Source organism: Epinephelus moara, chromosome 4 (assembly GCF_006386435.1).
Source record: "Epinephelus moara isolate mb chromosome 4, YSFRI_EMoa_1.0, whole genome shotgun sequence".
Lineage (NCBI taxonomy): Eukaryota > Metazoa > Chordata > Actinopteri > Perciformes > Serranidae > Epinephelus > Epinephelus moara.
Window position 1 is genome coordinate 30,847,267 of NC_065509.1, and position 13,413 is coordinate 30,860,679.

General features: G+C 41.0%; 1 protein-coding gene across 8 annotated transcripts in view; it reads right to left on the reverse strand.

Moving 5' to 3' along the window:
- The window catches only part of LOC126388710 (ecto-NOX disulfide-thiol exchanger 2-like), a 271,116-nt gene that overhangs the window by 92,315 nt on the left and 165,388 nt on the right, over nucleotides 1–13,413 (reverse strand). For all 8 annotated transcript variants that reach the window (XM_050041964.1, XM_050041962.1, XM_050041957.1 and 5 more), the window contains one exon: nucleotides 913–1,044. In XM_050041964.1, the coding sequence (XP_049897921.1) occupies nucleotides 913–1,044 (132 nt within the window). The remainder of the gene's footprint in view (nucleotides 1–912; nucleotides 1,045–13,413) is intronic.

Genomic DNA, 13,413 nt, shown 5'->3' on the forward strand with positions numbered 1-13,413 from the left:
TGGCCTCCACAGTCACCAGATCTCAATCCAACAGAGCACCTTTGGGATGTGGTGGAACGGGAGATTCACATCATGGATGTGCAGCTGACAAATCTGCGGCAACTGTTTGATGCTATCATGTCAATATGGACCAGAATCTCTGAGGAATGTTTCCAGCACCTTGTTGAATCTATGACACCAAGATTTAAGGCAGCTCTGAAGGCAAAAAGGGTCCGACCTGGTACTAGCAAGTGGCCGGTGAGTGAATCTTACCTGACTAACGCAGCTACACATGGAATCCACTCCCTCATCCTTCAAAGCCACAGTCGCTGATATTCTACACTCCTGAACACTAATGCAGTCAAAGACAAAACTGCTAATCAACAAACTCACCACTTAAAAAAAAAAAGTCCTGCTTCTTCTGTAAATGACAGAATTTAAATGAGCTACTTTGGATCAAAAAGACAGCCAGCCTTTGGAAACAGATCTTAAAAACTAAGGTTTCTGATTAATTTACAACACTGAATCTCCTTTAGGTCTCCTGTTTTTTTGTTTTTTTTAATAATCTCAACACTTTGCTACGTGTAAAGGGAAAATAGCCAGAGGGGGAAGAAAACTATTGCACCCAAAATGAAGAAGATTATTAGGATGGGAGCAGAGTATGAACTAAAGCTGCAGCTCTGAAGTGAATACATAAAATGTTGTTGTTGCAAAATTAGATAAGAGGAAATCAGATAATACAAAAATATGAAAGCCTGTGTAGGATGCTTCTTGAAAGAGGTAGAACAGCTTAATAATAGGCTTTAAAAGAAATACTTGGTATCGGGTTAAATGTAAAAATAACATGACAAATGAATGCCTGTTAAAAGATTCAATTAGCAAACTACACTATCTTTGCCGGTGGTATAATGGAACATTTCGGCAGTGTCATACCTGGCATGAGTTGCTGTCCGGTGATTCCTATAGGAGGCATCCCCAGGTTGTTCATGGCTGTAGCCCAGGCATTGGGGTCCGACATGGGCATCGTCATCGAGTTGGAGTCCATTGTCATGTTACAGATACCTTCTGCAAACACACACACACACACACACACACACACAAGGGACAAAGAGAGGAGTCAGTATCATTCCCGTCACCTATGAATCATCATCATACAGGGTCACACTAGAAGAGGACTCATGTTCCAGTGAAGACTGAAGTAGAAGATGGTTTTTAAAGTCTCCAGTCGCCTCCTTTCTATAAATACTTCTTCAATTCTGTGTCCTGTCCGAGGGGAGAGGAGAAGCGGAGGACACTGTGACCCTTGCAGTCTGTCTGACACCACAGTGATTTGAACAGCACTGTCATTAAGAATCTATTCATCCTGTTGTTAAGGTTTGTTCAATTTCTGCGCGGAGGTTCAGCAGCCTGGCCTCTTGACACTCTCTGTCTCAGTGACCTGGACTGAAAGAGTCTGCTGGAAATGCTGTTGAACGACCAAAAAAAAAAAGAAAAAAGAAAACCCGTCACAGGAATGTTGAATTCTTGCTTGTGAAAGCACAAGCAGATTTTAAAAAAGGAATGGATTCACATATCTACACAAAACGTACACCAATGAGTACTCCAGTGAAAGATCAGAGCTTTCATTTGCAAGCCAGAGTAAGAAAATAATACAGCGTAAAACAAGATTATCATGGCACTAAGCACAAATCCTGATGCTATCAGGCATTTGCCAGGCGCTCCGCTACTAAACCTTGGAAAAATCTCCAACTTAGCACGACAAATACACACACATCACCTCAAAACTCACAACCCCAGACTCATGGTTTCCTGCCAAGTGTTGCATAATAAAGCAAACACATTTAGATCCCCATAATAAAAACCCCGCAGTAAAGTCAACATGAACGCATCATACATCCACCGGCGGCTCATTCTCCCAGTCTGCAGTCTATTTCACAGCTCTAAATGCTCTTTAATTCTCTCCTCTGGTCGACCTCTTTCTCTCTTGACAGACCTGTAAATTGCTGTGACTGCTGGCTGAGCCAAGCTGGCCTCTTCTCTCCTGATGCCAAAGCCAACACTACTGTTAATAATGAGGAGCGCTGCACCCTGCACACACTTCACACCTCAGAAGGTCTGTGGCAGAGCCTACTGCGGAGGTAACACTCTGCTCTGTGTGTGTATATAAGCGTGTGTCTGCACAACAACCGCTATATTGGTATTCCTGGTGTTCAGACACAGCTGGCAATGTGTAATAATGTTATTTGCCTCTTCGCCTCCCTCCCTGAGCCCCTAATTTCAGAGCTGTCTGCTGTCACTGCCATAGAGAAGCCTGATAAAACCGCCTGTGTCTGTGTGTCGCTGTGATAATGCTGCTGACGAGGACTTCACAGGCTTGTTAACGAACACAACCCTATTAACTGGGGACACTTTCGAGGACTTAAAATGAAGGAGGCGAGGAGTGGTGGTGAGCTGTTTTATGGCGGTTTTATTACAGTTCACAGTACATTAACTGCCATCACTGCAGTGCTGATGGATACAAACGCTCTGGGTTTGACAGGTGATGTCCTCAGTTGGTCTGGGATTGGTAATGTAATAGAGATTCTTCCTAAATTGTTACAGTTACTGTATGTGTAAGTGAAAGAAGCTTATTTAAGTCTTATAGTTCAATAAAATCAACAACTTTTATGACAAAATTATGAATGACCTGTTTCCTAAAGCAACAGGTGTGATGCCAGTTCATCTCTTGACACAGGTTACAGATATAACCAAGTTAAATTTAAGACTTTTAACGGGATCTGTAGACATCCTTTTACACTATATATATTTCTCAAAAGCACATCAGAACTGAAACTATGTTTTTCACTATTGATTTTTTTTCCTCAAATAACTGACGATTCATTTTGTCTACAAGTGAAAACAGCAATTTCCCAAAGACCGAGATGACGTCTTCAAATTGTTTGTTTTTGGACCTTTGATTGGGCAAAGACATTCAATTTCTCTGAACAAAGAGACGCATCGAAACCTACTGTTTGCCAAGCCCGAACCAGAAAACATTTGGCATTTTGCGAGATAGAAAACTAACTAAAATTGTTTATTGAAACTATTGGGGATTAATTTTTGTTCGATCAGCTGAGTTTCGAGCAGCAACTACACACAACTTCTAATACGGCGGATAGCGAAAATGAAGCAGTAAAATACAGCAGGTACTGAGAGCTGAACAGACAGAGACTTTTAAAAACACCTCTCTCTCTGGTCTCCTGCAGACAGAGGTATGGAGAGTCTCACAACACACACACACTTGATTGGGGAGTTGAACAGGGGTCGTTGGGAGCTGGCTGAGGTCAGCGAGACGTCACCTCTACGTGCTTGAGGGCTGGCGGCACGGCTTTTGGACCTACTCCTGAGAAGGTCCATCTCAGGCGCAGCTTGGCATGGCATGGCAAAGGAAAAAGGGTATTATAATGTGGTTTCTTTTGGCAAATATCTAGGGTTATCCCAAACACCATTTTTCAAGCTCTAGAGCTTCACTAGTAATATTCGAAGCTCTAGAGCTTCACTAGTAATATTCGAAGCTCTCTTACTAGTGAACAGGCAGTTCGACTTCTCAGCAGCGACTAACGTGTGACAGAAACCATTAAAAGGTCTCACTGACGACATATTAATAATAAATCTGTCACCTCATGTTATCTTCGACAAATATGACTGACATTTATGAAATCCATACGTCCATTTGTTCTGCCATCTAATCTACTGAACAGTGGGTGAAAACATAACAACACACTGGCCTCTGATGGGAAATCATCACAGGTCAAATGCTTTCCGAAGACATTTCAGAATAATTAATTTCTGGTCCTCACTGCAGGACACAGGTCTTATTGACTGTAAAGACTCACATTCAAAGCCCTGAGCATGTGGGCCATTACAGACGTTAAGGCGTACTGTACAAAGGAGGAAGGTGCTTAACTCCTCTACAGTTGACCTCTGACCCTGCTGATAATACATGTTGGCACACACCCTTCAGTTCATCTGTCAGCCTCTCTGCTCCCAGTCATTCAGTGCATCCCATCCTCTTTCTCTGCACCACTCTTAACTCTGATCTTTTATTTTCCTGTTGCTTGTCCTGCATCGACTCCACTGCCATCCATTGTCTCATGTTTTCCCAACACACACACACACACCTTCCTCCTCGAATCAATTATGCTTTTCAGACTTGCAGCTCTGTGCGTCAATCACCGAGGGCTCTTGATTTTGTTGTGGCAAAGTGACCTTGAGGGCAGAAGTCAGCCTTGGCTCCCCTTAAAGGAACCATCCTACACCATCACATCAATATATGGAGCTGAGGGAGGAATAACAAACAGCTGCGAAGAAAATCAACACAGGGATGCACTCATGTGCAAGCACACACCCAGGCACAGGCACACACACACACAGCACGTAAGTTTACCTCGCCAGAGTGGAGGAATAGGAGCCAGGGACAATGCTGCCAATGAAGGACTCACTGTCGGTAAATATTTTTAACTAAAAACATGGATTAGAGCAATCTGCTTTGCTGTTTTCAAGCCAATTGTCTGCATGGAATGAAAAGTACCTAATTGAATCCCAGCATTCACTTGTTTATTCCAAGGTCAAATGATCAGAGAAAGTTAAAAATCAATGGCGATAAGACACAGAATGAGCAAAAATTATTTTCAGCTGTTGGCTCCGTTTAGCTTGAGCTCATACAAATGCCATGTCTAATTATATAAACTGAACAATCTAATCATGTGAAGCTAAGACCTCATGACACTGGGATCCAAATGTAGAACTCTGTAGACCCAAGCTTAATATGCATAAGTCTGGGTAAGCCTGGCTGGATTTAAGCAGAGCTGCAGGTGGAGGTTACGGTTATCCTTTCTCACAGGATGTCAACAGAGACATGAGTCTCCCACTGCAGCGGGTGGGTTACAATTACCACGTTAATGGACTTATTGTTAACATAACATCGTAGGAAGTTGACTCAGTGACCAAAAATTACATGTACTATGGTAATTATGGAACAGTGAGGTCATAAACCTAAATAAAAATGTGATTTTTGAGTAGCTGAGATGATGTCGCTCCAAAAACATGGAGTATAGAGGTGAAATTATAAGTTGCTTTGACATTAGTTATATTGTGCAACTAGCATTAATTGATAGTTGCACCTAGAGTTTAAAAATTTGCAGCTTCCATCTTTTTAAATGTGAATATTATCTGGTTCGTTTTTTACCTGCTATGACTTATATACTTTTGCATTTCAAACGGTTGCTTCAACAAAACAAGCAACTTGGATGTCAACTAGGGATGAACCGATGTGAAATTCTGGGCCAATGCCGACGTTTAAACTAAGAACTTTGCCTCTAGGCTGTACCAATACCAATGCTTTTATTCTGTCATTGTTTATTTTGTTTCTGTTGTTACTTATTCCCCCTTTTGTGCCTGGGAAACAAAAAAATCTTCGTTATAAAAACAAACAATAATAGTAACTGAACTGTTTTAAAGTCATTAAGCCCTTCATTAGACCACCTTTGAATGGGCACACATTCAATGATACACATTCATGAAACAACCTTTAATATAACCTTTCACATTATAAACACCTTGTTGAAAAATGTTACTGCTTCACAAGCATTTTTTAGGGATGCCCAGTAGCTCAGTGGGTGGAGTGGGTGCCCCATGTATGAGGGCAGTATACTTGACATGGCGGCGACAGATTCAATTGTGGCTTGTGGCCCTCTGCTTGCTTGTCCTCCCCTCTCCCTACCCCCCTTCACGCTTCAAACTATCCTATCGTTAAAGGCAAAAAAAAAATGCATTTCTCTCTCTACATTATATACAGTATGTCATAATTTCCTCTCCATTATCTATTTTATATTGCTGTGAAAACAAACACTCTGTCCTTCAAACAGCTGCATTTGTTCAAGTTTCTTATCAAAAATACATTTTCGAAAATCACACTTGAATACATCATGATGATGTCACAGTTTACCTTCGCCTTATACTCATTTCGACTAAATAGATGTTCTGATTCTTTAGAAATTCACTTATTGAAAAAAAAAAAAAAAAGGTTTGTAGTGTCAAGGCAAGTGTTTAACTATTGTTGAGTCTAAACACACTGTAGATGAAATGAGAGGGCACTAATGTTATTATTACAGGATATTTATTCTTGGTAACGTGCTGCTTGGTTGGGGAGCAGTAGCACTCATACAAGGTGACAAAAACATTGCATTCCTGGAAGTTGAGCCAGTGTTTCATAGAAAGATGTTTCAGCGTATTGCTGGTGTTTCCACCCTTGAAATAATCATTTTGAAGACATTTCAAGAAGCACAGCTGTCATCTTTCTTCATGAAGTGAGGCCACGCTTTGGACTGCTTTTCAACGCTACTGTGACTCCTACTTGTTGCAAGTTTCCAGCAGCATGGATGCATGAGTTTACCTCACTGTTTGCAGTGCGCAACGGTCAGAAAAACATGCTGCCATTGATAAAAGGAACTGATTGCAATGGATCGACTAATTTGGAACTGGTTCTCAACTGCAATCATTTCTTGATTCCCCTCCCTAGTGATGAAGATATTTTACAATTTGCAACCAGTATCACCATGATATACTTTTTCGTGGATATTGCCCGCGGCAATTAAAGCGATAGTGATTTTGATTCAGCTGGGGTCCACACCAGCCCAAGGCTTTCCTGATACTGGCTCTCTGCGGGCTGTGTGACCGGCTCTTAGCTTCCCTAAAAGCTCCCCCAGGAGGCAGATAGGAAATTAAGTCATTTTAAGGCCCATTGGCCGTAAGCCCCAACAGCAGGCAGAGAGACGCTAGGGGCCATTTAGTCTAAAATGCACATGGTTTTAACAGCTAACTACAGGTTTATTACAGCCACTGGAGAGCGGATTCAAGAGGCAGCTAAAAAGACGAGGGATGGAGACAAAGGGAGGAAGAAAAGGTCGCTTTTAATGGGCAGATGTGATGCTGACAAGACAAGATGACAGAAAGAAGAGTGAAATAGAAAATGGGAGCTACGTCGAATTGAACTTTGAGCACTGCAGCAATGAATAAAGCCCAGAGACCTGATGATAGTCATTACTGCAAAGTAGGAATTGCAAAAACCTACAATTAGTGTATAATATAATGTCATCACTGCACACAAAGTGGTTGAGCAGACCGATGAGCGTAATTAAGTTTCAATACATGTCCTCCAACCAAAGGGAAAAATAAAACTCTAAATAATTGTTGCTGGCTACTTTCTGATTCTGAGCCACAATATCAGAGGAGAAGATGTCTGCCATTTTCCATCTGGGAGGATGTGTGAAGCGTCCATACTTATGCATGGGAAGCACATAGTAGAAAAAATGCCTTCGGTGCAGAATTGCTCTCTGACAGCGGATGCCTCTTTGACCTTAATCTTCTCCTGAATGCAGGTCTCTGTGTTTGTCTGTGTGTGTCTGAGCAAGGAGGAACGTCAGAAGAGCATCCTCAGGTTCACCCCGGAAAAAAAAAGTTCTCATCACAATGTTGAGAAGAACCCATGAAGATAAGATGTATGCACCAGTGGAAAACCTAGTCTGAAGGACAATTTGTACAAGTTTATCTGTGATGAATTATCAAAGCCTCCTGAAAATGCAGAAATGTGCTCTTAAAGATCACTATATTATTCCTCAATTACTTACGTGTCTGACATACACAAGCACACACACACACACACACACATACACACACAGTCTGTTTAATAATGTATGACTGCCCTTCTCTCCGCTTCTTTGATCTGTTAATTATGATAAAACTGGTAGGGGTCTGGTGATTAGCTGTGGCACAGTGAAGAGTGCCCTGAGTGTTACTACACTGCGTCTCATTTAGGACCAGAGAAGAAGACAACAAAGTGAAGATGTAAGATGACAGAAGAAGCCTGAAGACAGTCAGGCCTTATGGGAGATTTGGAAAAAAAAAAAAAAAAAAAAAAAAAAAACTGTGGGAGAAACTCTCTTTGCCAGTTCTCTTTCAATCACCTCAATATATTCTGATAAATAAATGTGTTAATAAGAGTGGAGTTCATGGAGATTGACGGAAAAATCCTGAAAAATGCAGCTCCTGCCAAGAAAGAGACGGATGCTGACCACGTCACACCTCATCATGTGCCGTGCTGGTTGTTACAGGGGAAAGAAAAAACATATAACACATGTAGGCTGCAAAAGTGCGGATGTGAATCACAATTTTATCCCTCAAATTTGAAACTAATTTTCTTCCACATTTCTAACAGAGACCATTTTTAAGAGTTTTCCAGGTAAAATGCCTGGGTGCATGGTTAGGAGGCTTCTTTTGTGTGAGTAAAATTAGCTTCAGTGAGACTTTGAGGAGGTTGTATGAATTGGTGACGTTTTCTTTGGTGCAAATTCTTAGAAAATTGACAAAAGAAAATTCTAATTTATGCACTTTTCCATCCACTTCTGTAATGTGGATAGTGGGACGCAATAAAAACAGCACAGTCAAACCTAAAATGAAGGAAAACAAATGGATGTATAATAATAAAGACCACACTGAACAATGGAAATAAAGACTTTTGAACATCTAATATTGCAGCTATGTGATTTCGGAAGAGTTTTACTAACAGCTCTGTGCAAATATTCATGTTAAAAGCCATAGAGATGACGAGGACATCTTGCTGTGGCCTGTGCGATTACAGTGTGGCGTATCCATTGAATCTGTTTCAACTGCACTTTGTTTTGCAATATTTGGAGGATTGTTCAAATTTTTTGCGTTTACACTCTGGATTTCTTAATGCACAAACTGGAAGCAGGTGCAAGGAAATCCGTGGCTTGCAAAGAGTGTCACTGCTAATGATTCTCCCTTTAACTGGTTACTATGTTTTGGCAATGAGACAAATAATGTGATATAATGTAAATCTTCCTTCATACACACAATTTTCTCCTTTAATATTTCCAGTTGTATTAGGCTAATTTTGAAAATCAATATATATGGTTAGATTTTAGAATAATTTTTGCATCATGAGATGAATTTTCTTGACTTATCAGGTTATCATTTGAACAAAGTTCACAAAAACATCCCTGTCCGGTTATTTTACCCATAAACTATTTATAAAGTGACGACAAAATGTCAAAGGATACATACTGATTTTTGGCTTTTTGCCTTTATTAGATAGGACAGTCCAAGTGTGAAAGGGGAAGAGAGAGTTGAAGACGAGCAGCAAAGGGCTGCAGGCTGGAATTAGACCCGCAGCTGCTGTGGCAAAGACATCGTCTTCCTATACAGGATGCCTGCTCTACTCACTAAGCCACCAGGCACCCTGATTGAGGATTTTGTCAACAACATCCATTGATACTGCGGTTAGCCCTTGCTGTAGAACAGTAACTATGAATTTGGTCAAATTGAGTCTTTGGATATCTGTTCTTTCTTGTGACAAACTCTTCTTGTTTTATGTTGTTCTGTTTCAGAGAAAACTGGGTGTAAAAACTGTCATAACTACAAAATCCAACCAAAACCCAGGCAAGCTGCAGTAAATGCAGTACCTGTGCTCCGCTGTGGGTTCCTGAAGATTTGGGACTTCATCAGACCAAGGACAACTGCAGTGAGCTTATTATAGTGCATGGTGAACATGACAATGAGGATGATGCCAACGGCAAAATAACTGAAAATGTGACAATGAGCGAAGCAGGATCAGGGAAGCAGATAATGATGATGTCATGTATTCCTAATTTAAGTCAAACCTGGTGAAGAGAATATTATAACAAAATAATACTGCAGGGGTGCTTGAAATCTTCTCTGTTGCTACTTTTAGAGCAGACATTTATAAATGAAATTCATATACTGAAAAAATAAGACACTAAATTGTAGTTACTGCACTTTTCGTCTGCTTTGCCTATAAGGCTGTTTAAGATACTACAAATGCAGAGAGCACAAACTACAATTTGAGCGTATTTTGGGGGTCATAGGTCAAATCATTGATCATGGTTTTTATTTAATTACTAATTAAATACCTATTTAATAAGGGCATTACCACTTTTCTACCTATAACACATTTGGCTGGGCAGTCAAAAACCTTTGAGGCCATTTTTCTCAGTTTCAGTGTTAGTGTAGTGGGTAGTACAGGTGGCAGTAACGCACTAGGATACACAATGATGCCCCAGCAAAAGCAGTGATGAAGAAAAACTGCTATCAAGTAAACAAGGATGTGAGCAAACACAGCTTTACAACTGTTAGAGTATACTGTTAGACCTCAAGGATACATACTGAGTGTAAACAGACACGTCTCTGTTTACAAGAACACTCCATCGGGTACTTTTAACTTGACAGGAAACTTATATTAGAACAACAATTAATAGGTTACAGAGGCTTAACATTGTAAAACAAAATGACCTGCTGCTGAAAGGCTGACCATAATGTCATTACTGAAACTACAAGAGTGATGGCTTTATACTGTTACGGAAAAAAGTAATTTCATTACCCTCCAAATCTGGGTGAGAGACAACCCGAGGCACTTCCCTGCACAGAGAATTGGAACGGGACGGTGCCTTGCTCACATTTTGTGCTGCCTTAAAAATGTGATCATAAAACCGAATCCCTAAAGACCTGCTGAAAAATGAGCTGCATGCAGAGACAAGGCTCCATTACAAATAAATCCATTGCAAAGTGATGGCGAGGAGTGAATCTATGTTGCCTTTGAGTCTAACAGGTGACCAGTGCTTTAGTAAGACGGTGGCAGTGGAGGTTGTCAAATCAAATTACTGCCTCGGAAATTGGATTGGAAAAACTAACCTGAACCCAATCCACAGCAGAGGTGACTGAAACTCCGACTCTGGCAAAACTCTAAGAGAGTAATGCATATCCAAACCGTATTATAGTCCAATCAGGTGCTCGGGCTCATAAAAATGCGTCCATTTGCGACACTCATGATTAAGTCCTGCAAGTCAAAGTGCAGTGAATCCTACACGGGCTCCACACGGGACTGAGAACATTGATTAACTTGCTCGTCTGACCTGCGGGAACCCTCATCTGAATATGATCAATCCCATTCTTTACTTGCTCCACTTGATTAAATAATCCATTTCAGCAGATTGCAAACACATTTATATAGATCTAGATATCAGTCTTTACCTGATCAATGGGAGCTGACAAGTCGCAAATACACATCTCATCAAAGTGCCAATCACCACAGAGCAATCGACAGCAACCAAACAGCAAGACAAGCACACAGGTCAGCAGTGTTGCGTACACACACTGCAGCTGCTTTCTCTGAACCGAAGAGTCCTGATCATGCACGTTATATTTAAGTGTCTTTAATCCTAGCTCTGCAGCAGCATCGATATAGCTGTCTATCAGGTGTCACAGCGGCGTAAATTCACCACCACAGTCCCAATAAAAGCTGCTCTTCCTGCGACAATGTTTACATTAAACATGATAAAAATCACCCTTCGCGTTCATCCCAACAAATTACCCACATTGAGAGGGTCTGAATAATACTGATGACATAATAAACCAACAAATTAAAGCCGCTCTGTCATGACTCCAACAATCTTTACTCAGCAACTACAGCTAAATGCCTAATTACAATTCCCTAGATTAGTTTCAGCGCTTGGCTTGCCGAATGCAGAAGAAGCCTCTTTTAAAAAATATTGCACGATTAGTCTCAGCTATGAAGCAAAGCCTGATGCAACACGGGCGCACATCAAGAGCTGGAGAGCCACAAACCCCCCTGATATGAAAACTGTTCTCTTTATCTGTGAATTTATGGTATTTTACATGCAAGTGAAAGAGGAAAAGAAAAAGAAACAGATGCACACAATCTTTCTGGAAACTTTCCCGTGCAGAGCAACAGTAAACAACCTCAATTTCTATGGCCTTATCAGGAGCTATTTATATACAAATGGAGCGGACACTTGTGTTTGTGTCAATGTTGTCAAGGAGGAACATCCGTTCCTGGACAGGAGCACGACTCTTTCCTTTCTTATCGGGCCGAGAGAGAGGTGACAGACAAGAACAGATTACACTGATATGTGGGCAGGGAGCAGAGAGGGAAGGGTGAGAGTGTGTGAAAGGGAGAGAAAGAAGAGCAATCTCAGACAGAGCGGTTATCTCGCCACATCAATACGATCAAAATACTCAATATGATGCGAGGTTGTCTGTGGAATCCATCATACAACAAACAGGGCACGACTATAAAAAGGTAAACGGACTTGCACTTGTATGGCGTCTTTCTAGTCTTTAAACAGCTCCAAGCGCCTTTATACCACTGCCACATTCACCCATTGACACACATTCACACACCAAGGCTGCCATACAAGGCGCCACCTGCTTCACTCACATGCTAATGGCACACATGAAGCATTTTGTGGCTCAGTTTCTTGCCCAAGGACACTTCGACACGCAGACATGCACACCTAAGCTCTAAAGTGCCACAGGTCTTTACAACTGGTGTTTGCTGAAGAAATAAAACAAGCCTACCTGCCACACAGCCTGGTGAGGTTACTGTAATGCTAACATTTGAATACCTCGGTTAGACCAGCGGCCGTACTGTGTGGATGAAGTGTAAGCAGCAAAATGCACTGCTGTGCTTCAACAATGTAAAGTGATTTGGTGGGTGGAGGTGGAAATAATCAAACCTACAGCACTTTTGCCCTCACTGTTCTTATTCTTTCATATACTGCTGCTAGATTCTGACATTTCTGATTGGTCAGAGCAGCTAAAATGTTGTGCTGAGGTGACACTGATGGATTAAAGTCTTCACCTGCGAGCAAAACCAACTCCGTTCAACTCCGATCGGACCAAGTTCAGCCTGAAGGGCTGCAGAACCATCAAAGTGCCTCCAGTTCTGCTGCAGAACAATTGCAGGATCGGCTTTACAGCTCCTGAGACACAGCAGGGAACAGGAAATACTCCGATACTGCATCCTCCACAATTTACCACAGTAATCACCACAATTTAAACAGCCTCTGGGCAGCCTCCTCACAGGTTCCACACACAGTGGGAAAGATCATGTTTATGTGTGTTTTTTTCTAATGAATGTGCATGGGAATACTTGAGCTTGTTCTTGACCAATTATTCTGCTATTCTGAACATCGTATCACACTGAAGCTTTCTCTCCAGACAAGTTATTGTAGTTTTGTGTAGAGTTTTTTTTACATTTGTTTCGAATCAGTTTAGTTTCAGTTAGTTTCCAGGGTGGATTTGCTTGTTGCCCGTAGTTTTTATTGTTTAAACATGTTCAGTTTTAGTTGCGTTTTTATTAGTTTCAGAATTAGTTTAATTTTTAATTTTTATTTTTTCATGATTTAACAAGTTCAGAGTAGGCACTACCATACAAACGCAATACATTGTGAAGGCATGTAGACATCCCAGTCTCAATTAGGGCTGCAAGTAAGGATTATTTTCATTGTTGATTAATATGTTGATTATTTTCTTGATTAATCAATTAGTTTCTTGGTC